The sequence below is a fragment of the Vicugna pacos genome, chromosome 16, assembly GCF_048564905.1.
Source record: "Vicugna pacos chromosome 16, VicPac4, whole genome shotgun sequence".
NCBI classification, from domain to species: Eukaryota; Metazoa; Chordata; class Mammalia; order Artiodactyla; family Camelidae; genus Vicugna; species Vicugna pacos.
In genome coordinates, this window is record NC_133002.1 from 47224638 (window position 1) to 47250733 (window position 26096).

The 26096-nt window shown below is 43.5% G+C and overlaps 2 protein-coding genes and 1 non-coding gene across 5 annotated transcripts in view; 2 read left to right on the plus strand and 1 right to left on the minus strand.

Annotated features, from left to right (window-relative positions):
* Positions 1–3470: 3470 nt before the first annotated feature.
* Positions 3471–5365, minus strand: RAMP2 (receptor activity modifying protein 2). Its single transcript, XM_072939296.1, has 4 exons — positions 5133–5365; positions 4628–4693; positions 4051–4162; positions 3471–3910 (listed from the first exon to the last, which is right to left on the minus strand). The coding sequence occupies exons 1-4, from the start codon at positions 5230–5232 to the stop codon at positions 3655–3657; spliced, it is 534 nt and encodes a 177-aa protein (XP_072795397.1). The 5' UTR covers positions 5233–5365; the 3' UTR covers positions 3471–3654.
* A 10833-nt stretch (positions 5366–16198) lies between these two features.
* Positions 16199–26096, plus strand: part of EZH1 (enhancer of zeste 1 polycomb repressive complex 2 subunit) — a 28354-nt gene continuing 18456 nt past the window's right edge. Inside the window, exons 1-4 of one of the 3 annotated variants that reach the window (XM_031685519.2) lie at positions 16199–16267; positions 24000–24090; positions 24657–24784; positions 24909–25037. In XM_031685519.2, coding sequence (XP_031541379.1) covers positions 24668–24784; positions 24909–25037 — 246 coding nt within the window. In that variant the 5' untranslated portion in view covers positions 16199–16267; positions 24000–24090; positions 24657–24667. Of the gene's footprint in view, positions 16268–16651; positions 16757–23998; positions 24091–24656; positions 24785–24908; positions 25038–26096 lie in introns of those variants that run through there. The other 2 variants (XM_072939299.1, XM_072939298.1) reach the window with 2 other exon arrangements.
* LOC116283760 (U6 spliceosomal RNA) lies at positions 18710–18818 on the plus strand. The gene has a single exon (XR_004193471.1). It is a non-coding gene; the product is annotated as a U6 spliceosomal RNA (small nuclear RNA).

The following is a 26096-nucleotide window of genomic DNA, read 5'->3' on the forward strand; positions in this document are numbered from 1 at the left end:
CCTCTGGGGAGTGGGGCGGCCCAACAAAAGGGATCGTCTTCGTCAGCCCTTCCCTTGCCGTTATCCTGAAAGTCCTTACCACCTAGAGCAGAAAGGGGCCTGAGAAGTCTTCTGATTCCACCCCAGAGAAGGGCAGTGACTTCCCCAAAGCGGGCACCCTTAACTGCAAGTGGAACCCAGGTCTCCAGAGCCCAGCCAAGCTTTTTTCCACTATGCTAGGCTTCTTTTAATATTAACATTTGTGTCATTTAACTTAAACGCCTCGCAATTAATTACCCAGTCTCCTCAATTCCTGTGTCCTTTGACTCCATCATTCTTCAGTCTCCTGCAGCACCCGTGGGAGCACATTTGTAGCTTTTATCGCTGGAAACGGCTCTGCTTCCATGATTCAAGAGCTGCCACCTTTGACCACAGCCATCTCTCTCACCTCTCCCATGTCCTCACCTTTCTAGTCTCAAGTCCCTGAACCCCTTTTGGTCTTCTCTGACTCCTTACGTAGCCTAGATTACTCAGTTTTGTCCCCTTGCCTAGATACCTGCTGGTCAGTTCCCAAACCAGAGTTGTTGATCCCTGCCCACCTGTCTACCCTCTCTCCTTTTCACTCCGTGATTGGGGAGTATTACTGCAATAACAGCAGCAGAAGCAGCAAAAACAAAAAATCACCAGGGTCTGCTCACTGAGTCCCAGATTCCCTGGCTAACCTCACTGCTGGGCTCTCAGTGCAGCTCAGTGATGTTTTACCTTTTACTTCCTGTCACATCCCTCAAGGTAACTCTCCAAATTTTCCACACTCATCAAGCCATTCCATCTGTCCCCATCCCCCCATCTCTGCAGAATGCCCTTCCTATTTTTATGAGATTGAGGCCATGCATGTGAACCTCTTAATCTTTCCTGTCTGTCACCACACGCAATTCATCTCTCAAAAATTCCTCTTAAAAAAAAAAAAAAAGAAAGAAAATAAAAAGAAAAAAAACCCTCTTCATTTTTACTCCTTCCTTTTGGACTCAAAGGAAGAAGTATCACTATCCCTTTACAAAACCAACCATTTGGAATATCTTCTTGCCTCTCCTTTCCAACTTCCTCCAGGACGTCTCTGTATCAGTTTCCCTCTTTCCCTTTCCCCTGGCTCCTCTCCCCTAGTCTACAAACATGCTGGGGTAATCCCTACTTGAAAATATGCAGTTTCCTTGACTCTACCACCGTCTCAATTTCCTGTCTGATTTCTAACATCTCCCCCACTAAAGTCCATCCTTCATTACGTACAGTTCCTGATCCACAGAAAGGCCCAACAAATATTTGTTGAACGAATGAATGAGCCATTCAAAGAGCACCATCTCCTTTGCTTCCTTCGCACTGTTTTATCCTCATTCTACTACTGTCTCTCTGATCTTTCCCTGTGTCTTTTTTCCCTCGTTGTTTAAATGTGGGTGTTCCCTAAAAACCTCATTCTTCTTCAATATACTTTCTCCCTGAGAATGCTCATTGCTCTTATGGCTTCACATGGCATTTCTGTGCAGGGGACTCCTAAGCCTATATTTCTACCTCCAACCTTTTTCTGCCACCACCACCACTCCCATTTCTAACTCTAAGCAGTACATATCAGCTTGTTCTGTTGTTATCTCATATTATATTTCCTTTTCTCCAGGCCAGCTAAAATGGCCTTTTGGAACTATTACTTCCACCATTGTCCTCATAACCCAGGTTCAAAACTGGCGTCAGCCCTAACCTCTCCAATCCTTCACTTTCATATCCAAATCCTATAAACACCCCCCTGTTTTTAAACACCTTTCCTACTTTTTAATTATTTTATATTTCCCCATTCACCACTCCTTTGGTCCATTCGCTCGTTTTCTCAAGCATGGACTATTGCAATTATTTCCTAATTCAGCTCCCTTCCTACTTTCTCTCCTAGAGGAATATACTCCATCTAAGGCCTAGTCAGGTGCCAACTTCACAATCATACCCCTGTGGTCTCACCTCTTGTGATCACACCTCAGTTAGACATCACCTCTCTTTCCTTTGCAGTCAGGTAACATTTGGTTTGTATCCCTTGCATGACTCTCATCACACACTCCATGGTTTTTGTTTATTTGTGCACATGTCAGCTCCCCTGCCAGATGAAAGCCACTGAGGGCAGAAACCAAGCCCTATCTCACTTATCTTCCCAATACAATATGCTATACACAGTGTCTTACATCAGCATGCCTTTGATGTATATTAGTGAAATATATGAAGGCAAATATGGGCCAAGAAGAGGATAGATATATCCTTCCACACAATGGATGCATTCATAGAAATAGAGCAAAGATTTCTCTCTGCTGAAAACTCAAAATGTCCTAGGGAAGAGTTTTGTCTCCAGAGAGACAGATGTGTCCTGAGGAAAGAAGTATGTCTCAGAGAATGAGTAGATATGTTCAAGGAAGCATATAGATAAATATCTGTGGAACAGACAGTAATGTCCCAGGAAATGGATATGCATGTACTCAGGGAGGTAGATATTTCAAACAGGAAAGAAGGATGTTCCTAAAGAGGTGCCAGGTGCCACAGGTGTCTTTATGAAGAACAAAGTTATTTTCTAGATTTTTCTTGATGGCCTAGCAGGTTTGTCCCAGGGAGAACTGGAGGTGAAGCTTCCCTGTTGAGAATTGGGCCTTACTGTCCAGGGACATATACACAGTGTGTCCGTGTACAGAAACGGTGTGCCACTAGGTATGTCCCTAGAAAGAAAGTGTCTTAAGGGAGTATGAGTATGGCTCAGGAAGCTAATAGAAGGGTCCAGTGAAGAACTAGTGGTTGCTATGGGGATCACTGGTCTCTGACCACAAGGTCCAATAGCCTCAGTTTTGAGCTTCTTCAGGTGATGTCCATCTTCTGATTGTTGGCTTTAGTGGACACCAGGGGGCAGTGTGCGGCCAGAGTGTAGGCCACACCCACCCAGGGTCCAGGACAATGTAGGATGAGGGCCCAGGACCTGGAGGGGGAGTCCTGTGGTGAGTCTAGTAGTGGAAGCACCACTACTTTTGCCCTTAATCCTGTGGTCCTTGGGGATGGACTCCTGTTGGTCAGATCAGGGTTCCTAGTCCCAGGCCCTGCAAATAAACTGAGGCTTGAAGAAAGGGAAAATGCAGGGCTCCTGGGTGTCCCCCTCCAGCTTCTTGCAGGAGTCACAGCAGAGTCTTGCCTTGTCCCTCCCCCCTCAACTCCCCAGCTGCTGTCCAGACCGGAAGGGAGTCTCTTCCTGCACATTTCCTGGAGCTGGGTTTGGATAGGGGCAGGAAAGGCCCCCACCTTGGGAGGAAAGAGTGTAGGGGTGTGGCCTTCAGGTGGGGGAGGGAGTCATGGAGGGCAAGTAAAACAATGGGCCTATCCAGATTCTTCCAGCTCTGCTGCCCAGAGATGAGGGCCTGTGGGAATGGCAGAGACTCTGGGAAGGACTCAGGCCCCACTGGGAGGGGGAGGGAAACAGTGTATTAAAAAAAACAAACAAACTTTATTTTGAAGATTACAGAATGTGTGCCGTGACCTCACCCAGCTTCTATTTCCACCAATCTAGAGATCCGCGGTAGGGATGAGAGAAGGAAGTAGGGAGGGGAGGAGAGAGCTGGTGGAGGCAGAGGAAAGGTATGAGATGGCTGCAGAAGAGCTCACACCACCCTAGGCCTGGGCTTCACTGTCTTTACTCCTCCACACCACAAGGGTGACGAGGAAGGGGATGAGGCAGATGGGGGTTATGATCATGGCCAGGAGCACATCCTCTGGGGGGTCTGAGAAGGTAGGCTGCACCAGGGAGCAGTTGGCAAAGTGGATCTGGTGAGTCTCAAAGATGATCCGTTCTGCCCAGGGATTGGGGAAGCCCAGGCCGAACTCCTCTGCTTCCTGTTCCAAGCACTCTTGAAGGGCGCTATAAGGCCTGGGGGCAGGAGAGGACTAGAGTGAGGGAGGGGTTGGGCCCAGAGAAAGGAGTGTCCCATACTCACTCCAGGCCCACAAGGAGCACACATCCCACCCCACCCCACCCCGGCCCAAGCCGCCCTCCAGCACTGCCCCTACCTGCTAATCAGGGCCCAGTCACACCAGTCCTTTTCGATAGAATCCATCTGATCCTTATAACAGAGCCAGCAAAGGTGGGCTTTTGTCTCATAGTTCTCCTCCACCGTTTTTCCTGTGGGCAGAGATGCTCCACATTGACCACTCCCCTGCCCCTCCCTCCAAGCCCTCTGGTCCAGGTACTTCCACTGAGGAACCACTGTCCCTGTCTTCAAATGTGGGAAATGCCAGGAAAGCCTCAGAAAGTTTTCTAAGCAAGACACTCCTGGATGAGGAGAGAGTCCTAGCCCAGGAAATGTTTAGTGCTTTCCATATGCACAGCACTTCTCAGCCTGACAAGGACTTCCACATACACTTTTTCTGGGATGTTCTAACCCACCTGTGAGGTGGGCCAGCTCAGAGCCAGGTAGGGGCTTTGTGGGATGAAAGGTAGAAAGACCACAAGGAACTCCAAGAGAGAACAGAGGGGAGTTTAGGGGCGCCAACTGGGTTTGGGCCTGGCTTGTGGGAAAGGGACCCTCCTCACTTAACTCCCTCCTCCTTGCCCTGGGTCAGCCTCCCACCTCCGCTGGACACTTACCTTCTGACTTTAAGTCGTCTTGGGTGGGAAAAGGCTGAGCTAGGGACTCCTGGGGTTTCAGGACGGCTGTGGGCAGAAAAGGGAGAGGGAGGTGGGATGAAGTGGATCTGGGCAGTGGAGCCAGGAAGAGGGGGTGTGCGGGTTGGGGGCTGAGACCTTTGGAATTCACGGCTACTCTCAGAAGAGAAAGGGGAGTAATCCAGGCCCCCAGGGGGTGTCTCAAGAGAGGGGCTGGTACCAATTTCTTCCCACTCACATCCAAACCCCCTTCCTCCTCGCCAGCCCCAGACCTCCCGAGACCTCTCCGCGGGGCCCCGGCAACCCAGCTTTCCCAAGCGGGAAGCAGCTCGCGCTGCGCCCTCACCGAGGTGGGGCCCGGGACCGTCTGAAAGACAGCGCTGTCCGCACCCGCACCATGGGGCCCGTTCAGGCCTCGGCCGTCCAGCCCCCCTCCCCTCCAGGGCCTCCCGCTCCTCCCGCCCGGGCCCCGGGGCGCTGCGCTCACCGCCCAGCAGCAGGAGGAGGCGGAGCGCTGCGGGTCGCCCGGCGCGGGTCGCGGGGAGCCGCGGGCCTCCGGGGGCGCGCTCCGCCCGGAGCGAGGCCATCGCGCGGCGAGCAGGCGAGGAGCGGCGGCGGCGCTGAGCCGGGCCGGGGCCGGGGCGGGGGCGCCTATATCCCCGTCCCTAGCCGCAGGAAGCCGCGCCGCTTCCTCGCAGGGGCTGGGACGGCTGCGGCCACGTGGGGGGCGGGGGCGACGCCCGGGGCCGGCAGGCTGGAAGGGGAGTCGCTGCCCCACCCGGCCCTGGCGCCCGCCGCTCCCTCCGCCTGGTCGGCGTTGGCCCACCCTTTCTTCTAGCTCACCCTGCGGGGCTGGACAGCTCCCCTCGTAACCCCAGAACTGGGATCCATTTCCTGGGCTCAGCCGCGTGGCGCCTAAGACTCGCCTAGGGTCTCCCAGAATCTGCTACCCGGTCTCTAGTCCCTTCTTCCCTTTCTCCGCGAGGAGATGGGGGCGTGTGGTGGGGAGCACAGTAAAATGAGAGAGGGGGCTGGGAGCTCAGAGGGCCTCTCAACGCCGCAGTAGCTAAGGCTGGGGGTTGGGGCTGTCGTGGGCCGTGGGGGAAGGGGGGTGCCTGGAGCTGCGCTCAGAGTTCTCTTTTCCTGTGAACACCCACTGATGTCAGCCCGCCTGCCAAAATCGAGGAGGAGATGAAGAGGGAGTTGGCCCTCCAGAGTCATCAGAAGGCCTGGGGATAGGGGTAGAGGGGAAACCAAAGGTCCAAATACCCTCCCTTCCAGGCACCCTTTGGGGCCTAGACCCACAAACCAGACTGAAGGCAGGGGCAAAAAGTAAGATTACTTCATTCCTAAGAAGGTGGCCACAACTTTTCAGGATCAAGGTTGTGAGAAGGGAGGGGCTTAGAACCGGCAATGTGTGACTTTAGTCATGAGGGGGTTAGTTATTTACAGAGGAAGAAGCTAAAGCTCAGGAAAAGAGCCCAGAATTTGAGTTCAGAAGCTCTGAGTCCTAATTCTTTTTTCCCACTCTCCAGCTAGATAGCCTGGAAAGATTTCAGTTACCTTCACAAATTCTCAGATTCCTGCCATGTAAAAGAGGGACATTACCCTCCTCACTAAACTGTAGTGAGGGTGACAGTGTGAATGGGCGCTGCACCCACTCAGCAGATGCTAGTTTCCTTTCCTCCTTTCCTAAGGACTTGCCTAAGGTCATACTGCTGAGAAGCAGCAAAGCTCAGCCTGGGGCCCCAGGGGCCCTGACTTCTGCCACACCACAGCTGTCTCTGTGTCCTGAGCCAGAGCTTCATTAGCCTGAAGCAGCCGAGGATCCCAGGAGCTGATTGGGCCATGACGTTCAACTCCAGACACAGCTGTCAGCGCCGAACTTTCCTAAATTACTCCCAGACACTGACCCTTGGACTCAGCTGCTGCTGTTGTCCCAGTTTTACTGATCCCTTCCCACCACAAATTATCTTTCATGATCTCTCTTCAGATCTTCAGCTCAGGGTCTTAAGCTCTTAAATCACGGCCACTGATGTAACCTGTTGTTCTTCCAGAGCTAGGGTCAAGAGGTTGCTTTAGCAAGGGATCCAGAAGGAAAAGGGCAGTAATATACCTGGCATGAGCCCTCCTGGTGAAGGTCATCTTTTGCAATGTGCAGAAAAGAGCCAGGTAGCCCTGGAACCACTTCAGGTCAGGGACAAACTCCATTCCTTCCCTCTCACCTGTGATTGCCCTTTTCAAGAAGGAAACATGGTCAGAGGGAGATGTCTAGGTGAAAAGATGAGAGGTGGAAGCAAGGAGGGGCAGAAAGCAAAATAAGCCATTTCCACTGGCCAGAAGCACCTGAGTCCACTGTGGTTTAGGACTGGGGCTGGGATCAAGATTAAAGTTGATAAAAACTTGGGGTTTAAAATAAGACCGTATGATGTAAAAGATAAAAACAAACACTGGTTAGGATTCTGAAAGCAAGTTTTGCCTCTGTCTTGCTGTGTAACCTTGGGAAGGCCATTTCACATCTTTGGAGCTCAACATTTTCATGTATAAAATGACCCTAGTCTCAAAAGGGAAAATATAAACTTGTGTTGTAATGTGGAGACCTCCAAAGGAGAGCTTACTGTAGCCTTTCCTGAATTGAGGAATCCAAACCTCCTGCTGGAGAATCTGGAAATTTCCTTTCTTTCTGATTTTCCTCTTCCCACTTTTTTTCTAGCCAGTTGGATGTTTGGCTGTTTTCATTGACCCCTGGGGGCATCCTGCCAACTAAGGTTCTGCTATGGGGGTCCTTTGGGGCTGAACAAGGACTAGAGATCTCACCTTTTCCAAGTTACCATAGGAAATAGTCCCATGATCTGCAGCAAGGGGACAGAGAAGGGCTTCATTAGGGACAGAGGCTGGTTCTTCATGGGAAGTTATGTTTTCCACCCCTGGGGACACTTCCCTTTCCTTTCTAAGCCCATTTCTGCTTTAAAATATATTTTTTGCTATAAAGATATACTTTTTAATTGCTAGTAATATGTAAGTATAGACTGGTTGCAAAATACTTAAACACAGAAAACTTTATACTTCCATTCCTTTCTAACTCACCTCCCTATGTATTTTGGACTTAAGAAAAAGCATAAATGGGAATTAATATCATTATTCAGTGACTGTTTAAAATTAATATATCTTGGGTTATCTTTCCATGATACCATATAAGGATGTGCCTCTTTCCTTTTAACTGCAGTATAGAATTGTCTTTAGTCTTTTTTTCTTATAACCGGTGGAATCTAGGCTTTAAGTTCCCTACACACTCCCTTATTCCTCTGTCCCTACCCTACTCCCACCCCAGTGCTTGGGAAGAGAAGGATTTGGTTCTGTTCCAGCTGGACATTGACCTGAGATTTCTGGCTCCAACCTAGATTAACTTCTCTTGGGCAGGGATACTACCCCCATTTAAATTTCCCTTCTTATTACAGGCCAAGGGCCATTCTGCCTGGAGAAAAGGGAGAGATGACTTGATCCTAAAAAGGAGTGCCACTTCTAATCCCCAGCCTTCCCCCTACATACACAAATCCAGAAGAACATAGGGGGAGTAAACAGCACTAGGGGCTTCCTACACAATGAAATTACACACAGAACATCCAGGAATTGTGTAGAGACATTCACAACATGCTGGCTTCTTCCCCAGCTGTCTGCAAAATAAAGAGCAGAGCTCAGGAAAAGGTGTGGGGGAGTCAGGGTCAGGGAAGCCAGAAGTTCTGGCTGGGAGGGGCTGATCCTTCCAAGCTGGAGAGAGGAAATAGGCTTCTTCAGAGGGCAGGGAGGCAGCAGGGAGAACCAGAGAGCTACAGGCAGGGAGCCAGCTGGCTAAGGGAGGGAAGACAAGGGGGTAGGGACACCACTACTCCATTCCTCCCAGGCCCTCATCTCCAGAATGATGGCATGAGGAGCAAGACCACCTCTTAAAGGGAAGAATGGTTATTGGAGAGAAAACATTGGCTCTCTTATAATATCTACAAGTTGTAAGTAAAAAGCAGAGCAAATGGTCAGGCCATATTCCTCATCAATTTCTGGGGACTTAACAGTAGCTACCATTTATTGAACAATTACAATATACTGCATAGTGTATTATCTGACACATATGCTGAGTGATTTGCAAGCATTTCTTAAAACTTTACCACTGTAACATCAGAATTATCTTGTCCATGAGTGGAAAAGGGCAAGAGGAATGATCTGTCCAAGATCCCAGAGGAAGTAACTGGCAAAGTCAGGATTTGAACCCAGGACTGCATGATGCTAAGCTTTATGTCTTAACCATTAGATTTATCACCTGTTTCTCACTCCAAGTCAGAATATTGATGCTTTACTGGGTCTGGAGGGGAGGGGAGAAGAATAGATAGTTTCTTCTAGGACCAGATTGACCCCTCCAGAAATAAGATCCTGCTTTACCCAACTGTGTGCACAGAAGCTGCCTTCCTGCTTCCTTCCCTGAACCAGGCTGGACCATGACATCACATAGAGGAGGCTGTTTTTTCTGAAAAGAACCCAGGCCAGTTTTATAAGAACGATGTTCAGACAGTGTGACTGAAGAGGATCATGGCCAAGAGACCACAGCACACGCCCAGCAGTGCTGAGAACACTGTTGGTCCCTCGGCACCTGGGGCTGACTCATTGCTGTCAGGACCCAATGCCAGATGCCAGGATTGCTTTCACCCTTCCTCCATTCCTCAAAGCTGTCCTCTGAAACTATCCCCAGGAACCTTCCACCCTGTCCCAGCATCCCAGAAGTCTAGGTGTTGTGTAACATGGGGGCGCCTTGAGGAAGCCAAGCAGGGTGCTCAGAGCTTCATACAAATTGTTTTCTTTACAATGTACAACTCTATTAAGTTAGGTACCATAATAACTTGCTTTACAAAAGAGGAAACTAAGGCTGAGAAAGGTTAATCCATACCTGAAGGCAGTCAACTTATTATTCAACCTGCTAGGCAGAATGAAATAGTAAGGGATGAGGAAGACTGGCCAGGAGAGCAATCACATAGGGCTCCTCATGGCACAGGGGGCCTTCCCCACTCAGTATGACCCCTGTCCTGTCTATGCTTACTTCACCAGCAGACAGTATCTTTTCACATCCTTTCTCCCAAGACCTTAAGGCAGTAGATACACAATGAAAAAAAAAAAATCCATGACATTACAAAATAAATCATTTCTTAGATCATGACAAAGATCCAACATATCTAAAGCAAAGAGGACACTACTTGCTTTAGATATGTTGTACATGTTAAACACATGATATGCGCATGTGTGTTTAACATATGCAGTGTGTGTAATGTCAGCTTGAGTGATACTGAGACAGGACGGGGGCAGGGCACAGCCACTCAAGGAATAACAGCAATTTAACACCAAAATGGTGGAAGATTCAACCCCCAGTAGGCCTTGAGGCTCAAGATGATGGGAGATTTGACTTCTAGCAGATCTTGAGCTTCATTATATGCCCATTGTCCCATTGTAATATATTAGCATGATAAATAACATGCCCACAGGCGCCATGACAGTCCCAAGGCTAGCCACAAAAGGTCAAAGAGTGGGAAATGGTCAACTTCCTGGGAATCCCAGCCCCCTCCCCAGGCTAGTTAGACTGGTCCTTCCACTTATTAGCATATGAAGCCACCAAGCCCATAAAAACTGGCAACACTGTCCCTCGCAGCGGCCACCCTCTCTCTCTCTTCCCCTCCTTCAGAGAGGGCCTGTGCTCTGTCTGTGGAGTGTGTACCTACTTTTACTCTAATCTGAGCACCCAACCCCCACACCTTGTGGCCATTCTCTTGCCTTTCGTAGTGTCTCTCTAATTAAATCTACCTTTACTCAACTGTAGATCGCTCTTGAATTCTTTCCTGCATGAAGCCAAGGACCCACACTTGGCGGGGCACGTCCCAAGGGCTTAACCAAAGCCTGGGACATGGCCCTCCTCATGCCCCACATCCATTTTTCCTTCATCAGTACTATAATAGGTAATATTTTCCTCATCTTTAAAATGCAGGAATAATAATAGTATCTATAAGTTACAAGTTAGAGGAGTACTTGGCCCATAGTCAAAATATATAATTATTATTACTACTACTACTACTACTACTATTATTATTATTATTAATATTCTATTGTCTAGGTGGTTAACAGCACACACTTTGGGGTCAAGCAGATTTGAATTTGAATCCCAGCACAATTACTTATTTAGCTGTATGTGATCTTGCACAGTTTACTTAACTCCTTTGAGTTTGTTTTCTTAACTGCAAAAATGGGGTTACTAACGTGTATCTCACTGAGCAGTAGAGATGATACATGTTAAAGCATTTGGCCCAATGCCTGGCACTAGTAAGCATGTAATAAATGGTAGTTGCTCTCATAATGTGTCCTGACCGCATATAGTTATAAAACTCTATTTCCAAGATATTCTGCGATCCTTCCAGTTTCATAATTTTGTTTTTTTCATTACACAACACTCTTTATTGAAAAGACTACAGACTTTGGAGTCAGATAATCCTAGCTTGGGTTTGAATTCCAGCAATCCTACTTACCAGTCATGTGGGTACAGCCAATGTTGTCCATCTCTCCGAGCCTCAATGTTCTTCTCTGTAAAATGGGGATAATAATACCCACCCCCAGGCATCTTGCAAGGATTGCATGAGATGATGTAGGTTCCCATCCAGCCCAATATCTAGTGATTATGTGAATGCTAGAGGCATTTTGTTAATTATATAAATAAATGTGACATTTTTGTTTCTTTCCATACAGTGTCATGGATGTAATCTGTAGATGTATGTGTTATACTTTCTCCAAAACAGTCTCCATAGCCTTGTATCCCATCCTAGCTGCACTGGGACTCAAAAGGCCATGGTATCAGCAGCATGGGATCCTGCTGATAAGCCAAAGAAGGAAGAAAGGGAAGTAACAGAACCAAGGGCAACTCCCCTTTCCTGTCTGGCTAGGATTTGTTTGTCTTCCACACAGGCTGTACCCTGCTGATATGGGGGTCTGTCTAGTGTCCAGCTTTTTTTTTGGTGGGGGGAGGTAATCAGGGTTATTTATTTATTGGAGGTACTAGGGATTGAATCCAGGACCTCATGCATGCTAAGCGCACACTCTACCACTGAACTGTACCCTCCCCCACAACAGTGTCCAGCTTTGATTGCATCTCCATATATAGAGGAAGTTAGGAGCCCCTTGTCTTTCAGCAACTATTTTCCTCTGAATTTGCAGAGAAGAGTCCCAAACACATTTCTTTTTCTGGTGCCACTGGTGAGAGAAGAAAACCATGGAGAAAATCCAGACTCGTGATGTCAGTGGTAGAAGACCTCAGAGGAAAGAGGAGTTAGAGTGGAGTGGTTTAGAACACAGGTTTGGGGTCAGAATGACTGGGACAAAATTCTGGCCATAACTGGGTGACCTTGGGCACGTTCCAGGCTCTTTAAGCCCTGGTTTCCTCAGCTGGAAAATGAGTAAAAGAGTATTGCCGACCTCATATGGAACGAAGATGACCCATTGTAAAGCACTTAGCACAATGCCAGACACAGATTGAGTGGTCTGTATTTGAAGGCTATTATCGTTTTTCTAGCTCTGCAGTTTTACAGCTGAGGACCATGATGACCAGGAAGGAAGCACAGCTCATTAGCTGTCCACCCGAACAGGACTACTTCCCAGACAGGGCTGTGCCAAAGGCGTGTCCCGTGGGATCAAGTCCCTGCATTAACTGTGCCAAGAGAACGGAGAACAGGCAGCACCACCCTAGCTGTGGGGTTGGAGTTTTCAGAGTATGTGCAAAGCAAGGCCTGAATCCCACTCACGTAATCCCTCAGAGAGAGTCTCTTCCTGATGGAATTATTTATTTTGTAATTAACAAAGCCTAAGGAGGCCCTTTTTAATATTTTGGCTTGGAGTCTCAGAGTTTAAACTTCCAACAGCCATGGACAAGGGTTTATTGTCGACCTGTTCTTACTTGTTGAATTGAATGCATTATTATGATCCCTAAGCAACTAGGGGTCAGGAGCTAAGTACCTGAGGCGGAAAGCTGGGTTTTTGAGATGAGAGGACAAAATGTCCAGGACTGGAGTGGTTGCAAAAATCAAGCCATGTTTCCAGGCTCAGTAATGTCCAGACCTCAACTTGCTTTGGAGCTGCCTCTGCCTCTTAAGTGTTCAGGGAGGGGTCTGGCACTTCTGCTGGCCACACTAAGGCCTGGGCAGCAGCCCCAGTTTCTGGTGACCTTCGTGCAGGGTTTTAGGTTGTGCTTTTGCTTTGTTTTCTTGTTTGTTTCTCCACAGCAGGGTGGCCTTACCCTGCTTCTGGGTGGGAAATGGGGGAGGAGGGAGGATGGTTTGCTCCCATCTCCACAGCTGTGTTTACACTTCTCCGTCAGGGACTGTCTGGGGCCCAACTTTTTCCTCAGTCTTCTATGTCCCCTCGGAGAAATGCTATTTGATATTCCTGTGGGCTTTACAAGGGAGGGGCAGAATGAGCCGAGGGGTCACCATCCAAAGGGGGCTGGTAGGAAGAAGGGAGAAAATTTGGGAGGAAGGAAGAAATATTGCAGAAAACTCTGGTTGAATTATGGGAAACATCACCTCCTTCCCCTTTTTACTAGTGGCCTGAAGACCAGCAGGGAACAAAAGTACACTGAGAACCTGCCTGCCCCCAGGAGGAACAGAACACGTGACATGTCCTTTCTAATCACTGAGTGGAACAAAATCTCTCGCTTTGTGACGGAGATGTGAGTGCACGGAGCTGAGCAGTCTTCCCTGAGGCTGCTTTGGGGCCAGTGGTGAGAGAGACAGCATGTTAAAGCCAATAAGATCATGCTAAAATACACGCAAATTAAAAAGGATTTTAAAAAATGGTCAAGTAAATAATGCTCTTCTTCTCCAGGGAGCAAGTTGAGCTAGTATTAATCGGTATACTAGTGTTGCTAGACTCTCAGCCAAGCCCAGGAGAATGGCTGCCAAGGCAAATCAGGCATCAGGTTTCAGAAATTAAACACATAATTTTATTTTTCTGCAATAGGGAACTTTCAGAAAAAGAACCGGCCCTATTAGGCTACTCGGCACACTTTGTCTAGTTTCTTTCAGCCCCAGAGGCCTCCAATTTAAGAGCAAGATGAGCAACTGAAAGCCAGGAGTGACACAGTTATTCCTTTCTCCCATTAACTGCCTGGGGGTGGGGCTGGGAGGAGTGGGACAGGGGTGATGGTACTGTTTTTCAAAGGTCCAGTAGCTGACCACTTGCCAACAGTTTTTCTACGAATTTATAGGACAAAGACCTGAAGAGTTGGAAAAGAAAAAGAAGAAGAGCTGGCCAAAGATTGGCTGATAGCGACTCATGGACCATGGGCAGCTAAGAGAGAGCTTGGTCTCAGGAAAAACTCTCCCATTACCATGAGGAGGAACCAACTGGCAGACAAATTTTCCCCAAGAACCCCACACTTACTTGTGATGTAGAAAGTTGTTTTTATAATCCTCTAGTGAACAAGGATTACTAAATCCTGGGTTTCGTCCTATGTCAAATATTGTGGTGGATGTGAAAGAGGCAGACAGCATGATAGCGAGTATGAAGTGGTAGTGAAGCACCAGAAGAGAGGGAGATGGGGGGATGGGAGGTGGGGTGCGGGTGGCAGGCTTAATGAGGAGGAGGAGCTTGCGCTGGGCTGCACACTCTGATCTACATCTTTGATATAAATCCCCTCACCTTCCTTCCTTTCCACCTCAAAATATTTTTGTAACCATACTTTCTTTGTTATCGCAAAACTGTATCTCTCCTCTTGTCACTTGGCATACTTCCAATGTGGTCCACTCCCATGGTGTTAGTCACCAACAATAAGTTGATGGTTCCCAAATCTTCTGAACATCCCTCCTTAGATAACCTACATTCTTTTTTTTTTTAACCTACTGTCCACCCCTTCCCTGCCACTTTTTAAACCAGAATTTTTCATTTCAAAATTATTTATATGTATAATGGCTCTCAAACTTGGTTACATAGTGGAATTCCCTGGGATGCTCTTAGAACTCTTGAAGCCCAGGCCATACTCCAGACCAAGTAATCAGACTCCCTGAAGGTTGGAGGAAGAAATCAGTAGTTATTAAACCTCCACAGGTGATTTTAATGTGAGCCAAGTTTGAGAACCACTGATCTAGCAGGCATTTGGAATTGAAAGGAACATCATTGCAAACTGCCAATTTGAAGGATTTGTTAGTGAACTGATAAAGGCAAAAGAAAAACAGTTAAGTCAAAGTTTCTGATATAAAGAAAAGAACACTAAATCTGCACTCAGAGACTGAGTTTAAGAACTGACAGGGAAAATTTTCATCTACGTAAGGCAAGTCTTTTTACTCCTTTATGCCAGAATAGCCTTGTGTGTAAAACTGAAATTCTCCCTACCTACTTCATAGAGTTGTTCTGAAGATTACTTTTTTAAAAAAAAAGAGCATTATAGGCTTTTAAATTATGTATGTGGAGACAAATTTAAGGTAATATTATTTTGGGTTTTAAATTTTAATTTTTAACTTTATATTTTGAAATAATTTCAGATTTACAAAAGAGTTGCAAATGGTAGAGTTCCTATATACCCTTCAGCCAACTTTCTCAAATGTTTGAGGGAGTGCAAGTACCCAAACCAGGAATTAAGTTGACAAAATACTATTAATTAATCTGCCGACCTTATTCTAATTTCATCAATTACCCCACTGGTGACCTTTTCCTGGACCAGGATCCAATCCAGGATCACACATTACATTTAGTTGTCATGTCTCCTCAGTCTCCTCCAATCTGGGACAGTTCCTCACACTTTGTCTTTTATAACCTTGACATTTTTGAATGTCATTTATTGTGTAGTTTACCCCTTATTTTGGATTTGTCTGATGTTTCCTCATAACTTAATTCAGCTTATGTATTTTTTCAAGAATGCTACAGAAGTGATTTTGTGCCTTTCTCATTTCATTATACTGAGAGGTACCTATTAAGAATATCTCTTAGTACTAGTGATGTTAACTTTGATAACTTGACTAAGGTGATGTCTGCTAGATCTCTCTCCTGTAAAGTTAGTCTTTTTCCTTTTGTAACTTACAGGTATCTTGTGAGGAGGTACTTTGATTCAAGGCAACTAATTTGAATCTGGGAAAATTACTGACAGAATTAGGGAAGGTGGGTGTAAATAAAGCAAGAAAATAATTTAGAGCCCATAGACGGGTGTTTGGGGGTATTGGTGAGTGTGAAGGATCTGTATGAGGGGGTTCCAGGTTGGTTTCAAATGCTGAAGTGGCTTGTCATCCGCGGGTGGGTATGGTGCAATCGCTGGATAAGGTCCTCAAGAAAATGTAAGTGTCTCTGAAAGGTTTCCAAGAGCCCTTCCTGTCTCCTGACAGCGCCACCTTGGAAACTGTCGGGGTCGGATTGCACCCCGTCGGACTCTCGAGTTAGGGGTACTGGAGCCAACCGGCAGGCATGCGAAGAAGGAAGCCCAGGCGGCCAGGCCAGCGTGGGGGCGGGAGGTGCAGTGCGCACGCGCCTGGAGGAGGCGCGGGGCGGGGCGGCGGCACGGGGGCGGGGCGGCGGCGCGCAGGCGTCTTAGCGGCGGGTCCCTGCGGCTCGGGATGGAGGGTGAGTGAGTAAACAAGCCAGGGTAGGGCGGTGGGGCCGGGCCTCCTCACCTCGCCGCCCGGGGCCTGAGGGAAGGAGAGGCGAAGGGGTCAGAGACTTGGGAGGAAGCGGAGGGGCACACTACCTGCCTGGCCAGGGGTCACGGGGCGCCCACTCCCCATTCCGAGGGCTGAGGGAAAGGGGGCGATGGGGCGAGAGAGCCCCCGGTGCGGACCGCGTCTGCGGCGGGGAGGGCGGTGTGTCGGGGAGGAGGAGCGGCGGGGGCGGGTCCGGGGACGGGGAATCCCGTTGGAGGGCGGGGTGGGCGGGAGCCCCAGTGCTGGGAGGGCACGAGTGGGCGGTGGTACCTGTGGGGGCCCTCAACGAGGTGGACTCCCAGGGATCTGGGCAGTGCACGGGGAAGGCCATACACGCGGGCTCAGCTTGCGAAGACTTTGCGGGGTGTTGAAGAAGCGGTGGCAATAAAAACAGGGCCAGGACTAGGATCAGGCGAGTGAGGCTGCTAAAGCGCAAAACGTAAAGGGGCGCGCATTCTTGGGGTCGAGCCGGTGCCGCGTGTCTCCTTCGGATTTGCGCGCAAGGCACCCAGCTGGCCTCCCCTCGGTCCCTGAGAGGCGAGTTCTCTCCAAATTTGGTCTCGCGCCAATCCCTACCCACCCCAGAATTCTCTTGGGGATCAAATGATATAAGGGAACGCGCCTTGAAGCAAAGGCAAGGTGGCGTATGTGGGACATGCCTGTTACGAAATGTGGGACAAACTTATTTCGGTAAAAAGTGACTGCTGAGAAATGGTTTTGGGGGCGGGGAGCGGATGGGATGTGTAAGGATGATGAAATATTGAGAATGGGCTTTTGATAGGTGAAATATGGGATTGTAAGTGGAGTAGTCTAGGTATCGAGTCTAAGGCTAGAAGGGTGGGGAGGAGGGCTGAGAGCCGAGGTAGGCGGACAACTGGGTGCGTTCGAGGACGGCGTTGAAAGTGTGGGTCTCTTCTTCCGCATTTGCTGCCATGATGCCTTTAACGATAAGAACCTCCCACTCAGTACTTTAAAGTTTAGAAAACAGGCATTGAATAAAGTTTCCGGCCTGAGAAGTGCTAACTCTACCAGAGGTTTCCGTGAGAGTTTATTTTAAGCCTTGGAATCCCCAGGGCTGGGATGGAGTGGCATTGATAAAAGAGGTTACTTAATTGCATAGGAGAAAAGTGCGTATTGGGAGTATTGGGAGATAAAGTACTTTTTTTTAATGCATTAATAATAGAGGAAAGGATCATCAGTAAAAGTGTTATATTATTATTGTCAGGTATGTGCTGAGTGTATCACAGACAGCGTGAATTAATTCTCCCAGGGCAGAGATGTTTTATTCACTGATGTACCCTAAGCACCTAAACCTGCCAGGCACACAGTAGGTGCTCAACACATATTTGTGGAATAAATAAATAGTAGGAAGATCTCTAGGACTGGGAGTTGGGAGATCTGGATCCTAGTTCTGCCACTAACTTGTAGGCCAATCATGGACCTTGGTGCTAAGACAGACCTTTAAAACTTCCTGGGGTTAGACTTTTTGAAATAAATTCTGCTTATAACTTTTTAGTTAAATGTATCTTTATATACAAATGTAAAGCAACTATTTTAGAATAAATATTTTAGTGAAATACCATTAAAAAAAAAACTCCCTGAGATGGAAATGACTTTTTCATTATGATATTATTTTAATTCTCTTTGAAAGAGCGCTAGAATAAGGAGCCTAGGATTAAAAATGAAATTTTGTTCCCTAGAAGACATTTGTGAGAAGGGAAAAGGGGGGAAAATGTACTTGGACTTGTTTATCTTATACTTGCCTTTGAATTAGCATGGCTTTAAAAATCTGTTTGAAATATAGTTTTTGTCCCTTTAATTCTTGGAATCTGAAATCCGGCTTCCTTAGTTCTCTGAGTAACAATTCTTCCCTTGATTTGTGCCTTATGTGAAACATATAACAATTTATTTCACTAAGTATATCTTTTTCCTGTCTTATGTTAGGTTTTAAAAGTTTCTACTTTGTTGACTAGCTGCTTCCCAAACAAAGGTTTGAGGCAGCAACACTAAAAACACATTACATGTCTACTTAGGATAGTTAAGTTACAGAGAAAAGGGGTAAAACAGGGCAGAGGACCTGAACAGGCATTTTTCCAAAGAAGACATACAGAAGACCAACAGGTACATGAAAAGATACTCATCATCACTAATTATCAGGGAAATGCAGATCAAAACTGCAATGAGTTATTACCTCACATCTGTCAGAATGGCTATTGTTAGAAAGACGAGAAATATAAAAGTGTTGGTGAGGATGTGGAGAAAACGGAACCCTCATGCACTGCTGATCACAATGTAAGTTGGTACAGCCTTTATGGAAAACAGTGCAGAGATTCCTCAAAAAATTGAAAAGTAAGACTGCCATACGGTGCTTTCTTCCTTGGACAGCACATATACTAAAATTGGAATGATAAAGAAGATTAGCATGGCCTCTGCACAGGGATGACATGCAAATTCATGAAGCATTCCATGTTAAAAAACAAACAAACAAAAAAACCTGCCATACAATCCAGCAATTCCACTCCTGAGTATTTATCTGAAGAAAATGAAAACATTAGTTCAGAGAGAAATGCACTCCAGTGTTTTCAAAGCAGCATTATTTACAATAGCCAAGATGTAGAAACAATCTAAATGTCCATCAGCAGATGAATAGACAAAAAAGACGTGATACACACACACACACACACACACACACACACACACACACACACACACACACAGGAATATTATTGGGCCATTAAAAAGATGAAATTTTGTCATTTGCAACATTGGTGGACCTGGAGGATATTATGTTATGTGAAATAAGTCAGACAGAAGAGGACTAATATTGTATGTATTCTCTTGTATGTGGAATCTAAAAAAGTAAAACAATGAATAAAATTTTAAGAAAAAATATGTAGAGAAAGATGAAGAGAATTATACCAGTTAGATTAGGATTGAGGGGGAGGGTTTGAAAGGGAAAAACCTGTTTAGGAAATACCTCTATACCAGAAAGTGCCTGGTTTTGTTTGTTTTTAATTTGTCCAAACTGTATATTGGGCTTCTTCATGACCTCTTTAGTCCATTAGCCTATCAGCCAGGACTTCAGCACTCCAAATCTTAATGTCAATAATTTCTTAATGGGAATAATTTCATGCCTGTGATGTGTTGTGGCCTGTGACACACTTGCCCTAATATTTTGATTCAAAATGGAATAACTGAAAATCTTATTTTATTGAATGATAATGAGCAGTCAATAAATATTAAACTTTGTGCTAGTGTAATGCAGAACCATCCAAGGTAGAGCTCTAGCCCATTAGGAGATTCCTTTAATTCTTCTGTATCAGCGTTGTAAATCCTAAGAGCCAGTGTTTTCCTTTGGGTCTCATGAAAGCTAACCCTGCTTTGATTTTAATCATCGTTGTCTCCTGTGCACGTGACCCGATTCTCTGAATAAAGCAACACTAGAAAATATTAATGCTGTAATTTTATTTTAAATAAGAATTCAAGGTCACAGCTTCTTGTTAGTAAGATTGTTTCTATGTATATAGGGCCCAGAAGCTCAACCTAATAACAAATACCTCGGAGAAGTGAGAGTGCATAAGTTAAAGATGTGCTTAATAGATACTAGTTGAAGGATCTATAAGGCTATACTTATCTAGCCACGAAGTTGATTTTAATGGAAATGTTGATGAAATTGGCGATCACCAGAATTGTGTGTTACTAGACAGTTTTTGCAGAGGATGTTCACCCCTACTGTTCATGTTTCAGCTCTACCATGAACTGAAAAGGAAAGAATAAGGTGGAAAATTAAAAAATCTGCAGTGCCATCTGCCTCCAAAGCCTTACTCAGCCTGCTGGTTAATAAAATTTTTTGCTATAAAAGATAAAGTAGTAAAGACATTGAACTTGGCCCTAAGACAAGCTGTTTCTGCAAAGGGGCACCTTTATGTGGGTGAAAGAACTTCCTAGTTTGAGATTTTTATATTCTGATCTCAATCTCTCTAAGTTTAAGAGTATTATTCCTTAAATATTTTATCCCCGAACAGTTCAATAATGTTTTCCCAATTTTCAAGTAGTGACAGACTACATTCTAGTTTCAGCCTTTGAAGCAAATTGAGATCTAATTTTCTGGGGAAAGATTTCTAAGTTTTTATAGCTTTCTTTTACTGTAGAGTTATGACATGTAAATAAGGTAGTTCTTATTTCCAATTATCAGTCTTTAAAAAAAATAAACTTTATTTTTGAACAGTTTTAGATTTATCAAAAAATTGAAAAAGTAGTACAGGGAATTCCCATAAACTCCACATCCAGTTTCCCCTATTATTAACATCTTACATTAGTATACATAAAACGTTTTTTACAGTTAATCAACTAATAATGATCACTGTATTACTCATTCTGAAATCATTCAATAGTTTTTTTTTAAAGGTGAAATTGCTTACAGACTTTTTAAGAGTCTCTAGGGGAACGGTATAGCTCAAGAGGTAGAGTACATGCTTAGCATGCACAGGATCCTGGGTTCAATCCCCAGTACCTCCTCCAAAAATAAGTAAGTAAATCTAATTACCTACCCCCACCAAAAAAAAAAAAAAAAAGTCCAACAACAAATGCATTTAAAAGAAAAAAGAGTCTAGAGAATACTGGATTCATCTATCATCAAGAAAGACCTTACAGCTTTACTGAGGCAAAAATTTATGTACAGTAAATTCACCATTTATGTATAGTTCAATGAGTTTTCATAAAAGTACTATCACCACAACCAAGGTAACATTTTCGTCATCTCAAAAAAGTTCCTTTATGCTTCTTTACATTTAATCCCTTTCTAGAATCATTTTAGTAGAATTTCATATAAGTGGAATCATAAAGTATGAAGTTGTTTTGTGTCTGATTTCTTTCATTTAGCATAGTGCTTTTGCAGTATGTTGTGCATATATGGGAACTGTTCATTCCTCTTTTGTTGTTTTTCATTCCTTTTTATTGCTGAGTAGTATTTCATTGTATGTATATATTACACTTTGTCTACATTCACCAATTCATAGATATTTTATGTTGTTTCCACTTTCTGGTGATTATGAATAAAGATGCTATAAACATTTGTATACTGCTCTTTATGGGGACATATATTTTCATTGCTCTTGGATAAACAATTAGATATTGTATGCCAGGTTATATGGTAACTATATATTCAACTTTTTTTTTTAATTGGCAAACTGTTTTCTAAAGTGGCTGTACCATTTTACATTCCTACCAGCAATATATGAGGATTCCAGTTGCTCCACATCCTTACCAACAATTGATGTTATAAATCTTTCTAATAGTAGCTATTCTAGTGGTTGTGTAATAGTTATATCATTGTGGTTTTAGTTTGCATTTCCCTGATGACTAATGATGTTGAGCATCTTTTTGTGTGCTTATTTGTCATTCCTATATCTTTTTTAAGTATCTATTCAAATTTTTTGCCCACTTTTTATTGGGTATTTTATCTTATTATTGAGTTGCAGGAATTATTTCATATAAAGACTTATTTTTAAACTTCTTGACCATAATAGCATATGTTTTGGAGTTTATTCCCAATGTATAGGTGAGCATAATGAAAAGCTCTTAGCTTAGTGCTTAACTGGAATATAAATGCTGTTTTGCATGTGTAAGTAACTAGAGAATAGATCTAGTAAAATTTAAAGTATTTTTTGTGTGCCACTTCCTTTGTCCAAGATGAATGAACCCATTTCTCCAAATCAGTTCTAGTGAATGCTGAGTTTTTTGTTTGATTATTTGCCTTTTTTTTTTTTTAATGTTTGAAGTGGTAGTTGGTTAGTGTCCAGATGCTATGAGAACCCATCTCATGGCTGTGTTTCAGGTGTTTATTTTAATCATATTAATCTGTTCCAAACAGTATGTCTCATTTTCCTGATACACTTTGTGGGGACTGGCCAACTGCCAAATAAACTTTCAGAGACACTGAAGACCCATTTTAAAAGCCTAGCAAAATAAATATTGCCTCATGGTCACATGAGATTCAAATGTCACTTTAATTGTAGAAAGAGGAAGTGTGGCTCATTTTACATTATGATTGCTTAAAACTCAATGACATTTTCGTGTGTATGTGTGTACTATTTTGGCCAAATAAAGCACTTGAGTAAAATTAGAAACAATGCCATTAATTATTAGATTATTGCAGTGTGTTTATTGTCATCTCTTTTGACAGCCTGTAGGAGATCACATTTCAGTTATAACTCCTTTTTAAATAAAATTATTGATGTTTTTTTGTGACCATCTCCTCTAAGAAATCTGCACACATATCCTAGCAACTATGGATTCTTTTCTTTTCCATTACTTGATCTCTGGTTTTAAATGGACAGAGCAACCTGACCTAAGCTTACTATTTCAAAAAGGAAAGCTTCCTAAAGGAATGGGAGAGGGATTGCAGTTCAAAACCAGTTTTTTAGGAGGTTATGATGTGTCGTTGAATTGTAACCCAAAACATTTGGGTCATCTGAGTTTTGATTGGATAACATGAGGTTTCTGAGGGAGGCAGTTTTGTCCTAGATTTGAACCATTTTTTCATTTCCTAGAGCAGATTATTATTAAGCTTGTTCAAGGCAGCAATTATATGAGCAACTACTTAATATTGCATGTGAGTGGAGAATATATTCTTCGTTTTTTCATTAAAAAAAAAAAAAAAACAACAAAGAGTCCCTCCCTCTTTTGTCCTCCATTCTAGAGAGGAATGAGAAGTACTTAAAAGATGTAGGAGGAAGAGAGATGCTGTAATTTATTGGAAAGAAATTCAAGTCTGCTTAATTTTTTTTTATAACCAGCACCTTAGGACTCTGGAATTCAGATTTTTAGATTATGGTGGTGGTGTTTGATTCCCTTCCCCTAGAGACGTAATATTTAACGCATAGAGAATTCTGTTTTTAAGAGCTTGAATCACTTGATTGAGTTAATAGCAAAGATAGCTATTCTATCTTTCCTTTATTTATCCTCTACCTTTAAATGCCTTTGACATAGCATTACACCAATACATTTGGTTCTTCAAATGAAACAGATACAGTCCTCTTAAAGTCCAGTTGCATGAGATACTATAATCATTACCTGATTGTGGCATACGAGTGACAGTGGGTTAAATTTTGCTGTTTTCTTATCTGTGCTTTCATTTCTTATGGGTATAACAGGCAATTTAAAAATGTTTCTAAACTTTAGTTTCTGTTTCAAATTTTGACTCTTCGTGGCTCCTTGTAATGTTTTTAGAAATTTAGAATGTTAGGTGAAATGAATTGAATTAGTTCTCCAGGAAACCTGAGTAGTTGATACAGAGGAAAAACATAACCTTACAGATTTTTTTGAATTTTTACCCATACTTAATATTTGTTCTTTCTCTAAAATAACTGATGGGCCTGCTGGTTGAGTCTAGAAGTTGGTTCAGACAAGCAGAAAAGTGCATTTGATAATTATGAGAATATTTTTGTATGTGTGACTGGAAGGATAGAATTTAGTAAAATAAAAGTGCCTTTCTCAAATGGCATCAAGTATTATTAGTACCTGACTTACATGCAGATATAGTGGTAGTAGAGACCTCAAAGTCTTCATAGTTCTTGGGGGAAATACTACTGAGGGTATCAGGGTCTAAATATGCTCCACTGACTTAAAAGCACTGTCTGTTTTCTTTTGAAAAGCTGAATATTTGTTTTGCCTTTGTGTCTTGCCATTCCTCTGAAGAAGAGAAGACACTTATAAAACCCTACACTTTGCCTTGCATTCTATAAGGTAGGTAGAGTGTGGTACAGTAAGTACTTCTTTAAAACTGTGAACCTTAATTCAACCATGAAAAAAAAAAAGATTTGCAATGTTCTATATTTCCGTATGTCTTGCTGTTGACTTGGAGATGAGATTATGCTGTTACTATATCTGACCTTTATTGCTAGGCGTGTGGTGAACTTAGGCAATTTGGTAGGTATAGTTTTATAGTGTGGGTGGATCTTTCCATGAAGCTCTTTGATGGTAACTTGATTCTTGCTAAACATTTCTCTAAACTAAGGTAGTAAGTAGGCTTCCAAAGTTCCAAGTAATCCAAGTTCCTAAATATCTGTGAAAGAAAGTCTTGAAAGCTGAATTAAAAACAAGGTACCACAGAAGGACAGAGAAACTGCTTTTATGAAATCTTTTCTTAATTGAAATGTTCTGTTGAACTCACAGATTTGGGTTCTTTAAGGTTATGTTTTTATGAGTAGATGTAATGGGAATGAAAGTATAATTGACCGTATTTATCTGAGTTTGAGGAATGCTTCATTTCCAGGCAGTAAAATGCTATTTGTCATCTCTGTCCCTTTTAGATTACAGCAAAATGGATATATCAAATCCCCCAACTTCCAAATGTATCACTTACTGGAAGAGAAAAGTTAAATCTGAGTACATGCGACTTCGACAACTTAAACGGCTCCAGGCGAATATGGGTGCAAAGGTAAACATACTTCCCAAGTGAAAGTTTATGTATGTTAATGTATTGATACCATATTGAAGCGTTGGGTTTTTTTTCTTAAACTCTTCTCTTGAAATCCTAACAATTTTTTCCTTGCCTCTGCTAGGCTCTATATGTAGCAAATTTTGCAAAAGTTCAAGAAAAAACCCAGATCCTCAATGAAGAATGGAAGAAGCTTCGTGTCCAACCTGTTCAGTTGATGAAGCCTGTGAGTGGGCACCCTTTTCTCAAAAAGGTACTTCCATCTTCAAAAGTAAAGTGTTATATACATATGCTGCAAGTGAGGACATGGCAGCTTTGTAGAGTCAACCTTTACTAGGATTCACTGTCACTCACGTCAAAGATGAGAATTTAGAGTCTGTTTCAGTTACTGCACAAAAGCATATTATTTTACATATTCATAGCAGACAATGCTCACTCAGCTCAGAAGTGGATAGAAGCATTTCAAAAAGGCATAATATTGTAGCTACATATTGGTTTCATCTCTTATATGATTCCAGAAGGATGAAATTTCATCAGAATAGAGTAAATGCAGTATAAAAATTTTATATAAATAAACAGTGCCAAGATAAATCCAGCCAAAATCTTCACCAAATAAGTTATTTTGTTAGGTATAAGGTAATTTTTTAAAAATGTTTGTTTTTCATGTATGTTATTTATTAAACTTTTGATTTTTTTTTGACAAGGTACTTCCAGTATCTAAGCTCAACCTTCCTCTCTTTCTTGGACTTAAGGATTTTTTCCTGTATTTGTGACTTATTAGAAAATAAGGATAATGGTTAGAGCTATTACAGTTGACTTTGAATAACTAGGATGGTAAATCTGTAAATTTAAAAATGAAAGAATAACCTTTTCACCTATTATTCTCCTCAGTTAATGAGTATAATCATGAGTTTTCATAGACAAATAAGTCATTTACTGTCTCCTGGGCTCCGTGTACAAGCTTCAGAGCAACCTTTTTATGTGTCATTTGGCACCTCAACTACTTTGAAATTGGAAAAGTAATGTCATGGAAGATGGACAGGAGTATATTGATCAATAGGATATCCCTTATTGTAAACTTAAAAATCATTCTAGTTTCTCATAGAGATAATATTTTAAAAATATAAAAAGCAGATAGTGTATTGAGAGCAGTTTCCTTTCCTAAAGCGGAATGTGACTGTAATTTCTATACTACTTTACTTCCCTCTGTAATGTCCCCATCACCTATGCAGCTAAGTTCATGTCCTCTGTCTCAAAGTTTAGGTCTTCAGGAAAACTTCCTTGTCTTCCTCCTCTTTTCCTAGGACTTTCA